The sequence below is a fragment of the Mya arenaria genome, chromosome 6 (genome assembly GCF_026914265.1).
Source record: "Mya arenaria isolate MELC-2E11 chromosome 6, ASM2691426v1".
Classification (NCBI taxonomy): Eukaryota; Metazoa; Mollusca; class Bivalvia; order Myida; family Myidae; genus Mya; species Mya arenaria.
Window position 1 is genome coordinate 8,419,801 of NC_069127.1, and position 18,733 is coordinate 8,438,533.

Here is an 18,733-nt window from a genome sequence, read left to right on the forward strand (position 1 = left end):
CCGAGATTTGTCCTCCATAATCTGCAGTGACTTCTGTTATGATGCCATTGAGGTGAAATTAGACCAATTCGGAAGCTACTCAGTGTGACATGTTTTTTTAAGCGCACCTGCGCACAGCGTGAGGTTTTGTGATAGGGTGTTCGCCGTCAACATTTTCCTTCAAACTTCTTCTCCTCCTAAACCACTGGGACAATTCCACATACACATGAGTGTTCCTCCTCCAGATTCCTTCAATAAATGTGGTTCTATGCAGAACTCGGGTTGCCATTGATTTGTTTTTATATCTCCTCAGAATGCGCTGGCCCGATTTCAACATAATTTCACAGAAATGTTCCTTAGAGGAGCGTGTATTAAATTCGTTTTCCCTTATCGTTTAAAAACATGGCCGCTAGGTGCAGCGCTACTTTTCACTATATGTTTATGGATAACTTTTAAAAAATCCTCAGAATCCGTTGGCCGAATTTTTAAATAATTTCACAGAAATGCAAGTAAGGTAACCCTCTATCATGTTTGTTTCAACCCATGTTGATTGATTAAACGACATGACCGCTAGGGGCGGGGCTACTTTCAATGTACCTGTATGTCTATATGGAAAACTTTGAAAATCTTCTCCTCAGAATCCGCTGATTCTTTTTCAAAATGAGTTCACAGAAATGTTCCTTAGATGACACTTTCAAATTCCTTCACCCATGTTGATTTTATTAAAAACACGACCGCCCGGTGCGGGGTTACTTTTCACTATATGTCTATATGGTAAACTTATAATTTCACTGATATATTCTTAAGGTGACCATCAGTCTGTTGCCTGGGGCGGGGCTAGTTTCCACTTTATCACTAAATGGAGTTTTCCAGCACGGGCGAATTCACCACGATTGCCTATCCGTTGTGCTAGAAAATAAGGTATACTCACTCGAGAGTTATTGTCCTTTACTTATAGAAATGACCTAAAATTGGTTTTGTCCATCCAAATATCTAAGAAGCCTTTCTCCAATCACCACCAAATTCAATCAGAACGTGTATTGGCATAATATCTCGGACAAGAACAATAACCAGACATATTGCTGAATAATAGAGAGTTATCGCCCTCTATTAATATGATCTCTTATCGAACTTGTCCGACCAATAACTTTTGAATCCTATGTCCAATCATTCCAAAATTTAGTCAGAATGTATATTGGCAGAATATCTTGGTCAGGTTCGATATCCACTTGTCTATTCAGTCACTCCAGAGATACGACACTTGAATTGTCAAAAACTGTCTTGACAGTTTTCGCTCTCTTAACTTTGCCTTACATTTAACCACTAAACAAAACAACGTTATGTCCTAAGATTAGGAAGTGCCAGTTTGCGCTCCTGTTTTGCAATGTCATAGTATGTATTGGTCAGTTCAAGCTTGGTCAGATTGTTCTCCTTGATAACATTTTGACCGCTTATGTAAGTGGGTCACATCGGGTCATAAATTAGGCCACTAGGTCAAATGCTAGAAAACTCTTTGGAACACACGAGATACATTAAATTTGGTCCAATATTCAAGAATCTTAATCAAAATGTTTCCCTTGATGAACTATTGGACAAATTTTAAACTGGACACATACTATCAAAAATAAGGTAAATATGTCAAATCTTAGATTGTTTTGTCTGGAATCTCATCATTATAATGATTGGTCAAATTATGTTCAAACTTGAACAGAATGTTACTCTAGATAAAATCTCACCGCATTTTAAAAGTGGGTCTAATGGGGTCAAAAACTAAGGAACTAGGTCAAATCTTAGAAAAAAATATTGGGAACATGGTAATAATTACATCCGGTCAAACATTTATGAAACTTAGCATTATTTTTTCCTTGATGAAATCATTGACTAGTTTGAAAATGGGCCACATGAAGTCAGAGATAAGGTTACTTGGTCACACATGTTCTGAATCATGTAACTTTTTTTTCAGTTGCTCAGAAATCAGAATGTTCCCCTATGTGTGATCTTGGTGGACTTTAAAAGAGGGTTACATGGGATCAAAAACTAGATCATTAGGTCACATCTTAAATCTAACGAACAAACAGGTAATTAATCCACTTCAAGCTTTATTAAACATTATGAACTTTTTGCCTCGATGGAATCTTAGATAAGTTTTAAACTAGATTACATGGAGTCAAAACAGGAACACCATTGTGAACATACCATGTTTTTGCAGTATTTCTAGGTCATTTTTCATGAAAATTAATGAGAATGTTTGCCTCGATAAGATATTTTAATAGTTTAAAACATGGGGTTACTAGTGTAAATGCCAACTATATAAAGTATTCTTTTATTTCAAACAATTGCAAACAAAATCATATCCCATATCCAACGTTCATATAAGTCCATCACTCTTCGGCTTTCTTTCATGTTTCGATTGGAATATTTCACCAACGTTTGATTTCCACTCCATCTACTTTGCCTAATCAGGTGGAAGTTATCAATTCCACGATTTTTCTTTTTTCTCTCTTTTTTAACTATGTCAGTGAATCAATGCATGGTCATACCATCGCAGATTGTGGGCAACCCATTGAATCATGTAAACAAATTAATGACTGATAAGAAGTTTTGCCTTCGTTTTTGTTGGAATCCTTTTTACGCGATTAAACAGAATCATTCTGGCGACTCCGCTGGCAGAGACATGAACATGAACGAAGCTATCAACCAAACATCGGGCCGACATCAAGCCGATTTTACAAGCTATATCGGCCCTGCATCGGATTTTAAGGTGGATGCTAAACCGTTTTATGGCGGCTCAATATCGGCTAGCCGCCTTTAAGCCGCTACATAGCCGAATTATCACCGTATGTATGTGATAGTGTTATTTTTATTATTTCATATTATATATGATGTGCGTACGTTGTGATTTCAAAGTTAAAACGAACATTGAAACAACTTAAAATTTCAACTTTCAGATGACTGGTGTTTCATCGTCATACTTTAATCAGCGTATTTTTAACACCCAGTATTTAATGCACAGTTACATAAATATTATTTCATATTAAAATTGATCATACAATGTTAAAACAACATAGATTAGTGTAAAAACATTTTAAATGTGATATGTGTTACACTTGGAACCAATCCTGTTCCCCGGTTACATATACGAAATATTGGTTTCTGGAATTTTGAAATAGTGTGTAATAGTTACTTACTAGAATAAAACATACACACCGTTCGGCAATGGACAGCTAAACTAGAGACGAATGCGTATAACAACTTAAATATATAACAAAAACGATTCACACGGAACAATGACAACTTTTCACAGGGATTTGATTGCAGTTAATCATGCGACAGACAACAGTGGAAGAGAAAATGGCCATTGAAAAGTAGTATACATGTATGATATTGGCACGATCGATCGACCCTGGTCGGATAGATATAGTAGTAACAACTATACTTTAGCATGCTCTTCAAGAAATGTAAAAATATAATTGAGTTTCCTTTGTCGATAGTTGAATCATAGCGAACTGCCATGCTTGAACACCTAATCTTTATTAATTTAATACAACATCGGCTCTATATCGGCAACGTGAGCCGCCTACATCAGCCCGATGTGTATATCTGCTAGTGCGGAAAACTCAGTACCCCCGGGTTCAAATTACGAAGGGAGGGTTGGATGGACGGAGTTTAAAATGGTATTCATCGAAGATATATGCAATGAAATATGTAACACAAATATATGTTTCTGAATGCAGGTTTGTTTAGATAATCCCTGTGTCCGGTGCTTTTATAACTATCTATAGATTGTTTGTTATGAATGCAGAAAAGAAACTTTAGTATCAAACCCTATGGAACGCCAACTTTATAAACTCAAATATTGTAAGAGCTCATAGATTAATTATAGACCTCATCAATTTCATTTAAGAGCCTGTGCTCCACTATGATCATGGTATGGATAAAATCAATGGTGTTAGAGAAAATTCCAAATCAGTAGGAGTTCTCTACAATTCGATGGAAGATATTGTAAGATCAACCTTATTGAATAGCTCTTCAATTGAATTAAAGCTAACTCCATATCAATAAAACACCTCCCGTATAACTTAATTGTAGATATATTGCCAAATTATTATAATAAATGTTGTTGTTTCAAGTTTAACCGAATAAATGATCTCAGCAATTAATGACGGTAAAGTTGGAAGGTAGTTGGTAGTTGGGGATTCGAATATTCAACTACTTACCAGTTGCCAGTTGGGGATTCGAATATTCAACTACCTGCTAGAGGAAGCAGAGTTTGAGAAGCGCTTCAAGGAAAGTGTGTCCGAAAATACCAAGAGTTTCATGATGAAGGCTGCAGATCAGGTTCTCCAGGCAAAAGGTAAACCTTTAATGCATCGGACACTTCTAAAGAAGGGAAGCAAGAGAACTTTCAAAGAGAAAGAAATTCGGTATGATTGGTTGGTTGACAAAGTAGTGGCAGACATTTCGAAACTAGTGTTTGATGTTGAAAAAAGCTTGGAGTCTGCGTTACGTTATGTTGAGATTGTGCGTAAAATGGCGTACGAGGTCGAGGGTTATCTTCAACAGGCGGACGAAAACTTTCATCTAGCATCCAAAGCCCCTGACGTATCACAGGAGTTGAGAAAGGCTCTCCTAAAGTATGCTTACATAAGTTGTTAAAATAATGCTCTTTTCCATCATTTCAATGAAAAATGTTTGATAAAATACTACATGTACTTATAAATGGGTATTATTCACAATGTTTTAAATTAATGAATTTTAATTTTTAATTCCAAAAAATGAACCAATTACATAAAGTGTTTCTTTTCAGTCTGAATGCTTTGAGATTTACATTTTACTTTATTTCAGACTATCAAATGTTTATGCTGTTGGCACGATGTATGACGAGTTTGCCGTCTATGTACGAAGCCAGGCACTCGAAAGCGGTGGAGAACCAATGACTGAGGATCGATCGTATTACAATGCCATTGAAAGGGAAATCAGGTCCTTGATAAAAGAACACAATTATGTACACTCGTACACTGTAAAGATCGTCACAAAGGAGCTACAGTCTTTCGTTCTTGTCCAACACGAGCATGGAAAAACAATTCATTCTCCATGGCCTGACCAACAAGCCAGATCAGATTTAAGACAAGGAACGCTTGGTGGGTTTGCTGTGGACGAAGCCAACAAGCTGTATGCCCTGAAGTGCGCTCATGTTGTGAACAATCCAAACAACCCAAACTCCGTTTTTGTTCACGAATCCGGTGCAGATTTGCTAATCACACAAAAATAGACTTTAAGATTGAACAATTATCACTAAGAATTTAAATAATTGAATATATATATATATATATATATATATATATATATATATATATATATATATATATATATATATATATATATATATATATATATATATATATATATATATATATGTACAAGTGTTGTTTTATGATTATGTATGACATGCTGGTTCTATTTTTTGATTGTCGTTATTGTTTATATTATTTTCTACATATGATTCAAATTAAGAAGTTATCATTAATTAGGAATTATAATAGAGCAGATTGTCAAATTTCATGCATGGTCTGTCTTTATTTCAGATAAACTTTATTATTGTGATAGCTGTGATCAGGAAGATGTTTACATCGTCAGCAATGATGACAAAGTCAGATAAAGAAAAAGCATGGTAAGAATTTAATGAAACCATCAGGATTCTACTTCTTAGCATTGCAGTCATTTTAAAGGGACTAGCTTACGTTTTATGAGGTCACTGGCTCAGACATTCAAAATTTGAACAAAATGCTTGATTTATTTTATATCATTAAAAGTTCTTAAAACAGCAGTATTGGTAACAAATATTTCACAGAAAATGCTCTATTTTGCTGAAAGTGTAAGCAATGCTACTGAATATTGAAAAACTTAAGGTTTGGATTAATAAAATTAAGATCAAATGAGTTAATATTCTGCCAGATGATGTTTGGTGTTTGTTCATAAAAATAAGTGAAATTATGCAATTTGAACAATGCTTGAACAAATAATTGTAACATAAAATCTGTTAGGGTGTCCATTTAGAACTGTCAGTTTTTCAGAGATTAAAAGTTGAGATACTGTTATAGCCTTGTTGTCGGAGTGCAAAAAGCCGTTGCCATTAATCAAACACCATTATATTTCAGGCTAGGTATTGGGAATGTATGTGTTCAATATGATACCTATGATCCCTGTATATTCCAAGCTAGGTATCTGGAGTGTGTGTGTATGTTCAATATGATAACTGTCATTCCCTGTATATTCCAAGCTAGGTATCTGGAGTGTGTGTGTGTGTGTTCAATATGATAACTGTCATTCCCTGTATATTACAGGCTAGGTATCTGGAGTGTATGTGTTCAATATGATAACTGTCATTCCCTGTATATTCCAAGCTAGGTATCTGGAGTGTATGTGGTCAATATGATAACTGTGATTCCCAGTATATTCCAGGCTAGGTATCTGGAGTGCATGTGTTCAATATGATAACTGTCATTCCCTGTATATTCCAGGCTAGGTATCTGGAGTGTATGTGTTCAATATGATAACTATGATTCCCTGTGTATTCTAGGCCAGGTATCCGGAGTGCATGTGTTCAATATGATAACTGTGATTCCCAGTATATTCCAGGCTAGGTATCTGGAGTGCATGTGTTCAATATGATAACTCTGATTCCCAGTATATTCCAGGCTAGATATCCGGAGTGCATGTGTTCAATATGATACCTGTGATTCCCAGTATATTCCAGGCTAGGTATCTGGAGTGCATGTGTTCAATATGATAACTGTGATTCCCAGTATATTCCAGGCTAGGTATCTGGAGTGTATGTGTTCAATATGATAACTGTGATTCCCTGTATATTCCAGGCTAGGTATCCGGAGTGCATGTGTTCAATATGATACCTGTGATTCCCAGTATATTCCAGGCTAGGTATCTGGAGTGTATGTGTTCAATATGATAACTGTGATTCCCTGTATATTCCAGGCTAGATATCCGGAGTGCATGTGTTCAATATGATACCTGTGATTCCCAGTATATTCCAGGCTAGGTATCTGGAGTGCATGTGTTCAATATGATAACTGTGATTCCCAGTATATTCCAGGCTAGGTATCCGGAGTGCATGTGTTCAATATGATAACTGTGATTCCCTGTATATTTCAGGCTAGGTATCTGGAGTGCATGTGTTCAATATGATAACTCTGATTCCCAGTATATTCCAGGCTAGGTATCCGGAGTGCATGTGTTCAATATGATACCTGTGATTCCCAGTATATTCCAGGCTAGGTATCCGGAGTGTATGTGTTCATTATGATAACTATGATTCCCTGTGTATTCCAGGCTAGGTATCCGGAGTGTATGTGTTCTAGTGCCCATCATGGGTCTAACCTGGGTTTTCGGTGTGTTCTCTGTGAATGAAAACATGGTCGCCTTCCAGTATATATTTGCAATATGTAATTCACTTCAGGTAAGCTTATGAATCATCATACTTGTATAGTTTGTCTATTCCTTTTAGGTTTTTTAGAATATACATCGATATAGTATCAAGATTTGTTGGCCTTTTATCGATGGTGATGCATTAGTGGCTAGCATATGGTACTCTGGACTAGAGGGTGACGAGGGTGACGAGGTCTATCCCCACTTGGAGCTTTGTGGATTATATTTACTAATGGCTGGGACTAATAACAACTCCTTCTTGCTGCTAATGGTCATCATTCAGGAATGACGGATTTTAAACTGCACATATGTTTGTCGTTATAAAAGCTCTAAAGAGAATTTATTACTTGTTTTTCATTGTAATGTCAAATAAATCTTACCTGAAGAATCCATATTGTTAAATAGTTTGATAATTTCTCTTTCTAATTTCAGGGATTGCTGATATTTATATTCCATTGTGTATTAAATAAACAAGTAAGTATTCTTTCTCATATCAAAGGGGTAGGAATTTTTCTGTTCAAATACATATCTTTATGTGTTGGTGTTCATTCTTATTAGTAAAATATCCTATCCTGAACTTATTTTGAAAGATAGTAGTCAACATGAGATAATTATTCCCTATAATTAAATATGTTGACCCAGCAAAGCATTGTATTCTTGCTTTTTGCGAATTTAAAACAATATATGATGATAAGTACCATCCTACAGATGACAGATTATACAGATAAAGTCATTATACATACATGTATATTATATTTATTATATTTATGTACATTGTAGTTATGCAATGTATTATACATACAGAATGAGGTATCTCATTTTAAACAATCTGTTCTATAGTTAATGTACTATAGATTGCATGCTGTGGATGGTGTATGTCTTAAACAGTCAGTTTGACTTCAGTTAAAAGATGGTCTCAAGCAGCGAAGCAAGAGGAAGAAGAGTCTCGCGACATTCGAACAATCATACAACAAACAGTCCAACCAACACTCCACTGGGGAGCCAACAGTAAGCAAAGTGTTGACGATCATCAGCATTGTTGAAGTAAAATTCAACAGATTGCCAAGAATTTCACTCTGTCTACTTATGACTTTTTTAATGTCCTAGATTAAATAAGTTTGTAACTGATAATATAATATGTGCACAGATTAACAGTTATCATTATGCGCTAAATCAAGTGATGCTTTTTTGCAGTTATAAATTATTGCTGAGGTATAAAGGCTATTATTCCTAAACCTGTATAATGAGCATACTAAGATATTGTCATTTTGTTTGTAGGGTTTCACCGGTATAGGGGATAGTAAATCCACGTCAAACTCAAATGAGTTGGAAAAAGCAAGTGAGTAGCTACATTCCTTGAAATGAAGTTCATGGGTTATAGCTCTGAGCGTCCAAAACAAATTCACCATTAAATGGAATGTATTGCTGCATGTTTACCTATTCTACCAATTCATTCTTTCATTCACCCTAATAAGACTAAAATAACACTAACCACTTGACAAATAATGATTGATTAGTTCCATCAATTTTGACTGTACTACAGCCTACAAATGTCAGCAAGCAACATTCATTTCAACAGGTCAGAGTGGTATAGTGGTATAGCTGTCTGCTTCTCACCCAGGAGTTTGTGGGTTTAATACCCACAAGAGGTACTCTTCTCATCACCCAACCACTCAGACATTCTTCTTTATACCCTCTCAAAAAAAACACAAGTACTGGTTTTACTCTGGAAACATTCTCAAGTGGTTCCAAACAGCTTACTGTCCCCTTAATTGAGCTCAAATATTCAGTGGTATTAAAGTAACACAATTACGTGATGAGTGATGAACATGAATGGAACACATTTTTTCAGCAACTAATCCATTCCTGGAAGCTGACCGTCAGATGAAAGAACTGACGAAGACAAAGAAGGGTGGAACTGCAAACCTGTGTGACAATAACGTGATCACCAACAACAAGCTTGACAAGGGCGCCCCAGGGGCTCGGGCAGTCGACCTTGACGATGTTAAGATTTCCAACATCCTGCGTGAGTCCGAAGTGATGAGTGGCACTGCTGGTATATCATCCATACTTCCGAAGCCCGAGAGACGCCAGCCTGAGCAGACGGGCTCAAGGACACCTGAGGTACGTTCTTCTCTTCTGGTCTAGATTGTAAATTTTGCTAGTTGCTAGTTGTAAATAATGCCCAGCTAGTTTGTACCTGTAATAGTGTAAATCCAACAGAAACAGTCATCTTGTTTTTTGTTTGTTTCCATTTTATCTTGTTTTAATAGTTTATATGAATAACTTATAATCAGTATAAAATATTTATAAAAGTTTATGAAGGAATCATTGTAGTAATAGTTTTTTTGCGAAACAAATATTACAAATATCTTTAAGTCAGTATATTTTGTATAAAACTAATTTGCAATCTAACTTATATTTAAGCAATTTAATGTACATGCACCATTATTTTAATTATTCAGGAACAAAGAAAATTCGTTAAATGGTTTCTGGTAAAATATGTTACACAACTCTTTGTGAATTGTTGTGTATAAATACTTGAATATTCACTTCTTCTTCTGGTGACAGTTTCTGAAGTCACAGATCTATAAACCATGGTTTATACGTCCGTGCTGAAGTTTAGGTTCTCCAGCTGTTATTCGACAGTCTTTATACTTGAGTTTTCAAATTTCTTCTATACTGTAGACATACATTTCTCAGTTCTAGTACAACATGTAATTATATTTCACCCTTTTTGATGGTTTATTTGGATGAACGTTAATGGTGAAGTATACCCTGACAGACCAACCGTTTGAAACAGGGAGTTTATCGAAATATAACTTCACAGTGTTTCGCTAATTTTGGCGTGTTTCACTGCAAAAAAATGAAAATTACCGGTAATGCATACAATGCTTGGGAGAAATTCAATGAGGTAATTTCTGGATAATGTCATTTGGCTAAAATTTAAATTGATTTTGGAATTAAAAATCATTTCGTTATTGATTTTGTTGAATTATGAGCTTTAAATAACAAGAAAAACTGTTTAAATTTCACCTATGAAGACCAAAAGTCAATAATTTACTCGTGGTAAAGCCACCCATGAAATATAACTTTTGGTGCTCACTCAGTGAAATATATTGCTATCTCACACTGAAACAAACAATTATCCTCTATATACCCATATATTCAAAACTTTCCTACTTCTGTTTGACTTTGAACTGTGTAGATGAAACTTCATTAATTTAACCAATTGTTATGTTCCTCTTCTAGTTTTATGAAAGGAAAGACCATAGAAAGAGAAATAGACATTCTTGGGTAACCCAGCAACATGCTTGACCACATTTTGCATGCGATAGTTGGATCTCGGTGTAAATGTTGCATTTCATTTTTTCTCATTATCTTAGGAAAACACGCTCACATCCTTTTCATTATATTATTTAATGGCTGTGCACCATATATTAGCTTTGAACTGGAAATGGTGGTTATTGTTGCCTTTTCATTGCACTGGTTGATTTGGTTAAAAAGGATACATTTATAATGAACTACATTGTATATTAATGTCAAGAATACCTTTAGGTATTCGGATGTTCAAACAAGATTTTCATTTTCATGTACCATTGGGCCTTAATTATATGTGTTATTCCTTGTGACCCCATCATTTTGATAATCCTTGAAGGGGTGTTGCTTACTGATTACTATATCAAATAAATGACTGATGAATGGATAAATTCCAGTATTTTTTTTATTTTTTTTTGTTCTTAATAAATAAAACTTTTTTAAAGTAAACAACATGATTAACAATATCATTGTTAACTTAAAGAGGTGAAATATTCTTTGATGTGCTCCTATGCTCCCAATAAGAAGTGATGAGTGAGATAAAACATTGTCCCAAACTTTGTTAGGAGCACTGTAGAGTGTAAGTGTACCTGTGAACTTCCAGAGATATACAGTTTTAAAGTAAGCAATGATGATGTTAGCAATGTTGTTAACTTCAACAAAGTTCCAGACAATCAGCCACTTGTTTAATATATTATTTTGGCAAAATTTTCATATTTTTCGTCTCACATTAAGAACGCTTACAAGTGATACAAAAATTGTATGGAGTCACAGGGCATCCAGATGCACAGAATTGTAAATAGGATTTCTTTAGTGCTGACTTGAATTTGATTTATATATCCTGGGCACAATGGACTGAAATAATGAAACAGTTAATAAGCTATATAAATTATCTTAGTTACTGAGGAACAATAAGGTAGATTTTTGGTTAATTTGTAAGAAAATTATAGCATCACTATTTGGCCAAATGCTTTTTTAGGAAGAGAACGCAGCTAGAAAGTCACAGGCAAGCCACAATTATGACCACATCCGTCAATCTCAAGCTTCGAGTCACAGATATGAATCGATAGATCTAGGCAAGGATAAGAACGTACTGCAGACACCAGGATCTGGCGAATATCTTATCTTACAACCTTCGAGTCAACTGTCAGCCTCGTCCCGGGAAAGTGGTAGTAATGCGAGTAAGGAGAAAAAAGGTGAACAGGTACGTGAAAAGGAAAGGGAAAAAGAACGCCAACAGAAGATTGAAAAGGTGAGAAAAGAAGAGGAGAAGCAAAGGAAAGATTTTGAAAAACGCGAAAAAGAGAGAAGAGAAAAAGAACGTAAAGAAAGGGAACGTTATGAACGAGAGCATAAGGAGCGTGAACGTCAAGAACGTAACAAACAGCGGTATGTTACACATATTGGTTCCGGACGGGAGGATCCAAACAGTGCCACAAACAAACCTCATCCTAGCCTTAGTAGGTCTAGCAGATCAGACGATGATTATGAGGTATTTATTGTTGATGTGTGCCTGTCATAGATGTGGACCTATATACCCATTTAATCAGTCTGTACCATAACTTGTTTTATGGAATTAGTTATATGATGTATGATGAGTATTTATGGTACATGAATGAAACATGAATTATTTGTGTTGGATGTGAACCACATCTGTTGTAAAGGAATTGTATACAAGATAAATGGTATATGATATTATACGAGGGTTGTTCTAAAAGTTTGTGGACAGGAGCAAATTCATTCAATCAACTATTAATGTAAACAATAGAACATATTCAAATTATATTATTCAAAATATATTGCACAATTTATTGTGAGGGAGTATTGAAAATTTCATTTAAAAATACAGATTGGAAGCCTTTCTATGTTTTTAACAACCAGCCACTCGGCAGGGAGTACTTTACCCTGTCATGGCATCATCAAATAAAAAAAGCAGCAATTTATTTCAAAACAGTAATCTGCCTTCATCTTTACCTAAGAATAGGTAATGTAAATTGATGAATTTTTAATACATTTATTTAGTTTCATAACAGTAACTGATTAAATTATATTAACTAGGATATATGAACATTGCTTTCATCTCGCAATTTATTGCCAGTGTGAAGTTAATTAGATGAAACCCAATATTGGCAGAGAAAGTTCTGACCTTTTGAAACAGGTAAAATATGGCAGGGTCTTTAAGTCAACACATTTTCATTTTCTGCGTAATTATCTATTTTTATTTATTCCCCTCCGTTCCTCATCAAGATTTATTTAAGATCTTTTGGCTTGCTTTCAAATTCACATTAATGTTGCCACAAGTGGTAAAATAACTCACACTATTTTAAACAACATTCGACCGATGTTGTTACCGCAGCACGTTTTTTTCTTTTAACATTTCAAGTGAAAAAGTAGATCTGACGATACCTGATTTTGATTTGTGGTACCACAGCCTAAACGATCAGGTGTAATATGGTTTATGTTCAGAAAAAGCAGCAAAACATTAGATAACAAGAATTTTTGCTCCTTGCCAAACGTCAATTTGAAGGTTTTCAAGGTTGCTGCTTTCGCCAATGAGCTTCTCCATCCCTTAAAATTCTTGTAGCCATTATGAACACATTTAAATTTTGTACAATGCATAAAGGGATATTTGTGTTATAAGATATCAAATTGATGTTGTGTTATGTTTTTTTGTATGACGTTTGTAGCGTGTAAACTTTGTTTTAAGTATTTTACAACCAAAAAGTGCTCCGTGCTCCATACTTTTAGTTGCCTTAGCATAATGTTTACTAAAATACTCTATGTTCTTTTCTGCATTATCTGAATCTAAAATGATTCAAAACAGGTGACTATTTAAAATATCAGATCAACTTAATATAAATATTATAAAGCCTGTCTATGAACTTTACAAACAGCCCTGGTATGCATGTACAATATAGTCAATGCTTATATATATATATATATATATATATATAACTAGAAATGCTTTCATAGCTATTTGGGTGCCATATAAATGAAGTGAAATTTAAATGAAACTTGTCGGTACTTATATTTATTATAAAGATATAAGTAGGAACCCAAATGGTTTACTTCATACTGCCTTTGCATTCATTTATGTAACCGGTGGCAGAATATAGAGATGTAGTTATACCAGATGCACAGTATCAGAAAAGCAGTGAAGATTATCAGTTTGAAGGTGTTTGCCTTTTTAATAGGTGTCATGATATTTATATTAGCATCCCATGGTAGAATGAATCTTTAAAGTATGAGTTTTAATTTTCAAATTGTGTCTTTGCTAAGATTCATTCAATAACTTAATGCTGGTATTTGAGTTATTAATTAATTTAAAAAAAAGGTCATACATGCAATTGGCAGTAGACTTCACACACCCTTTCATTGCAAACATGGTTATTTTCTGATATGCTCTGGTACTCCTAACATCTTTTCCCTATAGCTTTTGTCTCTCTCTGCAACTATTTACGGTATATCTCGCTATTCAGGCTAGGGTGGTAGAACACCGTAACAGAATGACAACAGTTTACTTGCCATATGCCTCGCCACGTAGGGTAACGGTAGGTTTGACTGCTGTGTGTTGTATAGATGTTCTGGAATTTGTGTTCTTTGTGTTTACTGAATCTTTATTTAATATGTAGTCTCCGTCTATCAACACTTCTTTAGAGTAGTGCTTTTTTTTGTAAAACACTTTTCTAGTTTATTTTCATTAATGCTCAGCATTTGTTTGAAGTGTTGGGTCTTTGATTTTGACTTTTATCTTTGTATAATGTATTAAATGAGAAACAGTTACTTGAAATTGTTAAAATATAGCAGTATTTTCTATCTTAAAAACATATATGGTATATCAAGTATTTAACATATCTATTTCGTCATAACACTAATTTTGTCTTATTGTAGGATTTGTATGATTTTAACAGTGTAAGACAATGGTAGTGTTTTATGGCATAGCTTGTCAGGGTTATAATTGCAGTTTAAAGCATAAAACTGTTTTCATTTCTAACTCTATTATTAAAAAAAATTATACAATTTTTACTAGTGTTTTATCATCTATAATATCATGACTATTTTCAGGGTCAGAGTGGTTCAGGGCAAAACATATCTTCTATAGCAACAGCGCTTCCACAGAAATATGACCAACATCAAGGAAAGAATAAGGTAAAGTCTGTTCTCAACTTCTTATTCACCTAATTCCTTCTATATGGAGGATTCAGTTCTTGGTATCAAGTAAAAAAAAATTAAGTTGTCTCTGTCCAGAGGTATTGAATTCAAACTTCATATACAAACAGGCCTCATTGAGGAGAAGTGCAGTGTACAAGAACCATGACTCAGAATACAGTTATTGCACTATTTTAATTTTTAACGGGTATTTACCTCAAACTTTGTATACAGATAGATTACATTGAAGAGTGCATGGCATTGGAGCAATAATTGTTGCTGCCGTGCATTTTGAGTTATTACCCTTTGTTAGTTTTTACACTTATTTTTGTCCATAGCATAATTTGAAATTGTTTTAGCTCTTGACTTCAAAATTCATATACAGAAGAGAAGTTCAGTGAACAGCAACCATAACAGTATTTTTTAGTTATTGCCCTTTGCTCATTTTCATACTTATGTTTTGCCCAAAGCATAACTTGGAAAGTCTTTGAGATATTGACTTTAAACTTTATATACAGCTACATCTCATTGCAGAGAAGCGCAGTGCACATGCACTGCAACTCTGAGTGCAGATATTACAGTGTGTGGCTGCCCTTGTAATACTATTTTTTTACTTCCTTCCATAACTATTTATGTTTTGAGGTATTGACTTAAACTGTACTAAAGAAACATATTAATGTTTTGTGAACTCAAAATTTTGCATTGCTTTTAAAAACTAAAATAAATATGCCTTATTTACCTGATGTTATAGTCCTTATTTGTATAGAACCATAAACTTAATTTATGGCTTCAAACTAACATTTAATGAGCATAAATCACTCCCAGAGTCCCGGTGATACTTCTTATTAGAAGGTGGTGTAATGGGGGTATTTATCACATTCAGCCATAGATCTAGCTATCATAGATTACCAGGTAATTTAGAGTCATGATCTGTGTAAACAAAATTATATATTTTTGTCTTTTGCCCTTATTGTGCTTTTTAACAAGACTGTAGTGGGTTTTTGGCTGAATGGCTTGTGCCTGTAGTTTTCATTGCACTATTCCTCTACAGAAGGGTAGCACATCAAGCTCAAAGAAGACAGACAGTCTACCGAAGAAGGAGAAGGGTGGAAAGAAGCCCAAGGGCGGTCAACTCCGGGACCATTCACGTGCGTACGAGTACTCATATGACACCACATACCTTGGCGGCTCATCCCGTCATGCCTCGCTGGAAAACATGAACATGCAACATCAATATGGGTACAGGTATTTGCTGAATATGCACGTGGCATACCTTTGTTTACATTTGTACTAACAGTCACCTTGTATTAGTCTTGTAACAACAGTGTATTGTAAGTCTATGATGAAAATCACCTCCCCTAACCACTCTCAAAGCTTTGTATATGTCATGTTGTGTCATTGTTCATGAAGATTTGTTACTTTTAGTGGTGTCTTTACGTTGAATTAAACATAACTATCAAGTTGTTATACATGTATATTGTGTTGTCTATAATAAGCTTCTTTCTCATGTCATAGCCTTAAATTGAGTCGTCTTCATCATTGTCATGGCCCATGGCATTGAGTGTGGGAAATTTTATGTATCGCTTTATATATACAATAATGAAAGTCTTAATTTCTTACTTCAGACAACATCCCTTTTTCCCCTATATTTCAGCCAATATGGTCATATGCCTGGTATGAGCGGGTACCAGACAGGGCGCCCCACACACCAGCAACAGCACTGGGACCAGTATCACTACCCACAGGATCAATATGGCCGCTCCCAGTACTGGTGAAGCCTGTCCTAGCTTGACCAACAACGCTCACACAGATGTAGGGTACTTAGATGGTAGGCGACGGAGCATGCAGGTGTCTGAAATTTGTTGTATTTATGAATATCGTAAAGTTGAGTATATTAAAGTGGAAACTATTTTGTTTTGGAATAAAGAAAAATGACCTCTAATGGTAGCTTACGTCAGAGCGTCGATGCAGGTGAACATGCTTGGTTGAGAAAGGTAATGAAATGCATGTTTTGCATGTGGAATTCCAGTTCTAAGAGATAGACAGATGATCAGATTTATCCATAAAGTGCTTGTATTGTTGTTAATGGAACATTTTTTATCAATGTAAGCCATACAATTGCCATCTATATATCAATTAATAGTTTTGAAAAAATAATATTTTAGTATAATGAGGGTAAAATATTTTGATAATAAAGTAAAATTTCGAAAATATAAGGGTATGATATTGTCATTTAAAGCGCATATATTGTTCTTACATGATGTTGTTATGGTACCTTACACATATACTTTATTATTTTCACTTCCCTGTAGCCTACTTCATGTTTGTTTTGTCAACAGTACATGTATTCCATAAAACTGAAGTATTTCATTATTTTCTGTTATTTTTCATGTACATTTAATTATATCCAATTTTTTAGCAAATTAAATTATCGTGACAAAATGTGACCATAGACATGCAATATGTTTTTGTTACTTTTATACTTTGTTTTTTATGCATTTACAATGCTGATTTTATACAATTATGTTTGGAAACTGTACTGGTTTGTTCCCGTGTATTCGTAGTGCCTTGATATTATTAATGTCTCGATTGTTTATAATTATCAATAATTTTGTTTGTGATCGTAACATAGAAATGTGAAATATATACATGGAATTTATATTTATGTGCAAATTATTTACAAAATATAATTTATCAAAAATATCGTTTGTTTGTGTTGAAGAGGTTGTATAGGTTTGTATAAGTTGGTCTGCCTGTTTAACTGTAGATGACTCCTCTTGTTATTGGGTCAGTATATCAAGGTCAAGGTCAAGGTCAGTGTCAGCACAATACCATTCACTATTAGACAAGTTTGACTAAAAACAATACAAATTCAATGAAAGCTTTAACTTTACCTGTAGATGGTCACTGTTCTTTTGGGATCCAGTAGGTCAAAGATTCTTCTGAAAACATTGACTGCACACTTACTGAAGAACACTCTGGCCTAGAACCATGCAAGTTTTAGTGGTATTTAAAGTGAGGTTGTGAAATACCACGTATACGTGTAGTTGTACATGTACATGTAACACATACCTGGATGATGAAATGCATAACAAGATTTATGTCCACGTACACGTACCCTTACAGGTAGTGGTTCGCAACATGCCTAATACTGCCAATGATAAAAGATAGGCAAAACCTGGCAAATGTGAAAGTGTCTTAGTTTCCAGAAAAAAGCCCTGAACATATCTCTTCTTTTATATGGAATGCATTTTAAAACAGGAGTTCGCATCAATTTTATGACATTTTCTATTCAAGCCATTGGAAATGGTTGTCATCAATACACAAATACATGTTTCTACAGCGTATGGACTCGACTGAACAAATATTTAAACGCTCCGTGGCATTCGCAACCAACCCGAAATGAAAGCGTAGTTTAGACTGGTCAGCTTTGGTCAAAACCCTTGAAAAAAACGCTTAACTAAGCCGAACTAATAGTGCATAAAGACTTGACCTCGTTTACAACCAAGCCCCGATGGCATCGAGACATATCAGTGGCTTAACTATATAAAACTCTACATAAGCATACCCAGGGGATGCGCAACCCCTAAATTGTATGACCTAATTATTTGAAATAAATATGCCTATATGTATTTCATCACATTTCGGTTCGAAGGGGATGCGATTATGTGAGGTAATGTTCCAAGTTTTAATTTAACAAACTTAATTTTACTACATTGTATTTCGATAGTTTGCATTGTAAATGTCGGTGAAAACTAGTTACATGTGATTAACTTAACTGCCATTGATCTCGTGTCGTGCAAGACAGCTTTAATTGCGCGACTAACATGCTCCTCATAATGAC

The 18,733-nt window shown here is 34.7% G+C and overlaps 2 protein-coding genes across 6 annotated transcripts; both read left to right on the forward strand.

The window, feature by feature from the left end:
• The first annotated feature begins 4,249 nt into the window (after positions 1-4,249).
• On the forward strand, positions 4,250-5,251 carry LOC128237077 (uncharacterized). The gene is made up of 2 exons (XM_052952275.1): positions 4,250-4,613; positions 4,825-5,251. The coding sequence occupies exons 1-2, from the start codon at positions 4,297-4,299 to the stop codon at positions 5,249-5,251; spliced, it is 744 nt and encodes a 247-aa protein (XP_052808235.1). The 5' UTR covers positions 4,250-4,296.
• A 319-nt stretch (positions 5,252-5,570) lies between these two features.
• LOC128238402 (glutamic acid-rich protein-like) lies at positions 5,571-17,478 on the forward strand. 5 transcript variants are annotated; one of them, XM_052954303.1, is made up of 11 exons: positions 5,571-5,650; positions 7,327-7,453; positions 7,855-7,896; positions 8,326-8,430; positions 8,701-8,761; positions 9,275-9,546; positions 9,888-9,917; positions 11,720-12,232; positions 14,806-14,889; positions 15,941-16,134; positions 16,544-17,478. In XM_052954303.1, exons 1-11 carry the CDS (start codon positions 5,601-5,603, stop codon positions 16,662-16,664), a joined length of 1,599 nt encoding a protein of 532 aa, XP_052810263.1. In that variant the 5' UTR covers positions 5,571-5,600; the 3' UTR covers positions 16,665-17,478. The 5 variants fall into 5 exon arrangements, with proteins under 5 accessions (XP_052810263.1, XP_052810264.1, XP_052810268.1 ...); XM_052954304.1 differs by having other exon boundaries at positions 15,941-16,128; XM_052954308.1 differs by lacking the exon at positions 11,720-12,232.
• The last annotated feature ends 1,255 nt before the right edge of the window (positions 17,479-18,733 follow it).

Coding starts and splice junctions, on each gene's coding strand:
- LOC128237077 (XM_052952275.1), top strand. CDS start 4,297: ATGATGAAGGCTGCAGATCAGGTTCTCCAGGCAAAAGGTAAACCTTTA. Junction 4,614..4,824: donor TTGAGAAAGGCTCTCCTAAA/GTATGCTTACAT, acceptor ACTTTATTTCAG/ACTATCAAATGTTTATGCTG.
- LOC128238402 (XM_052954303.1), top strand. CDS start 5,601: ATGTTTACATCGTCAGCAATGATGACAAAGTCAGATAAAGAAAAAGCA. Junction 7,897..8,325: donor ATTGTGTATTAAATAAACAA/GTAAGTATTCTT, acceptor GTTTGACTTCAG/TTAAAAGATGGTCTCAAGCA. Junction 9,918..11,719: donor AATTCGTTAAATGGTTTCTG/GTAAAATATGTT, acceptor ATGCTTTTTTAG/GAAGAGAACGCAGCTAGAAA.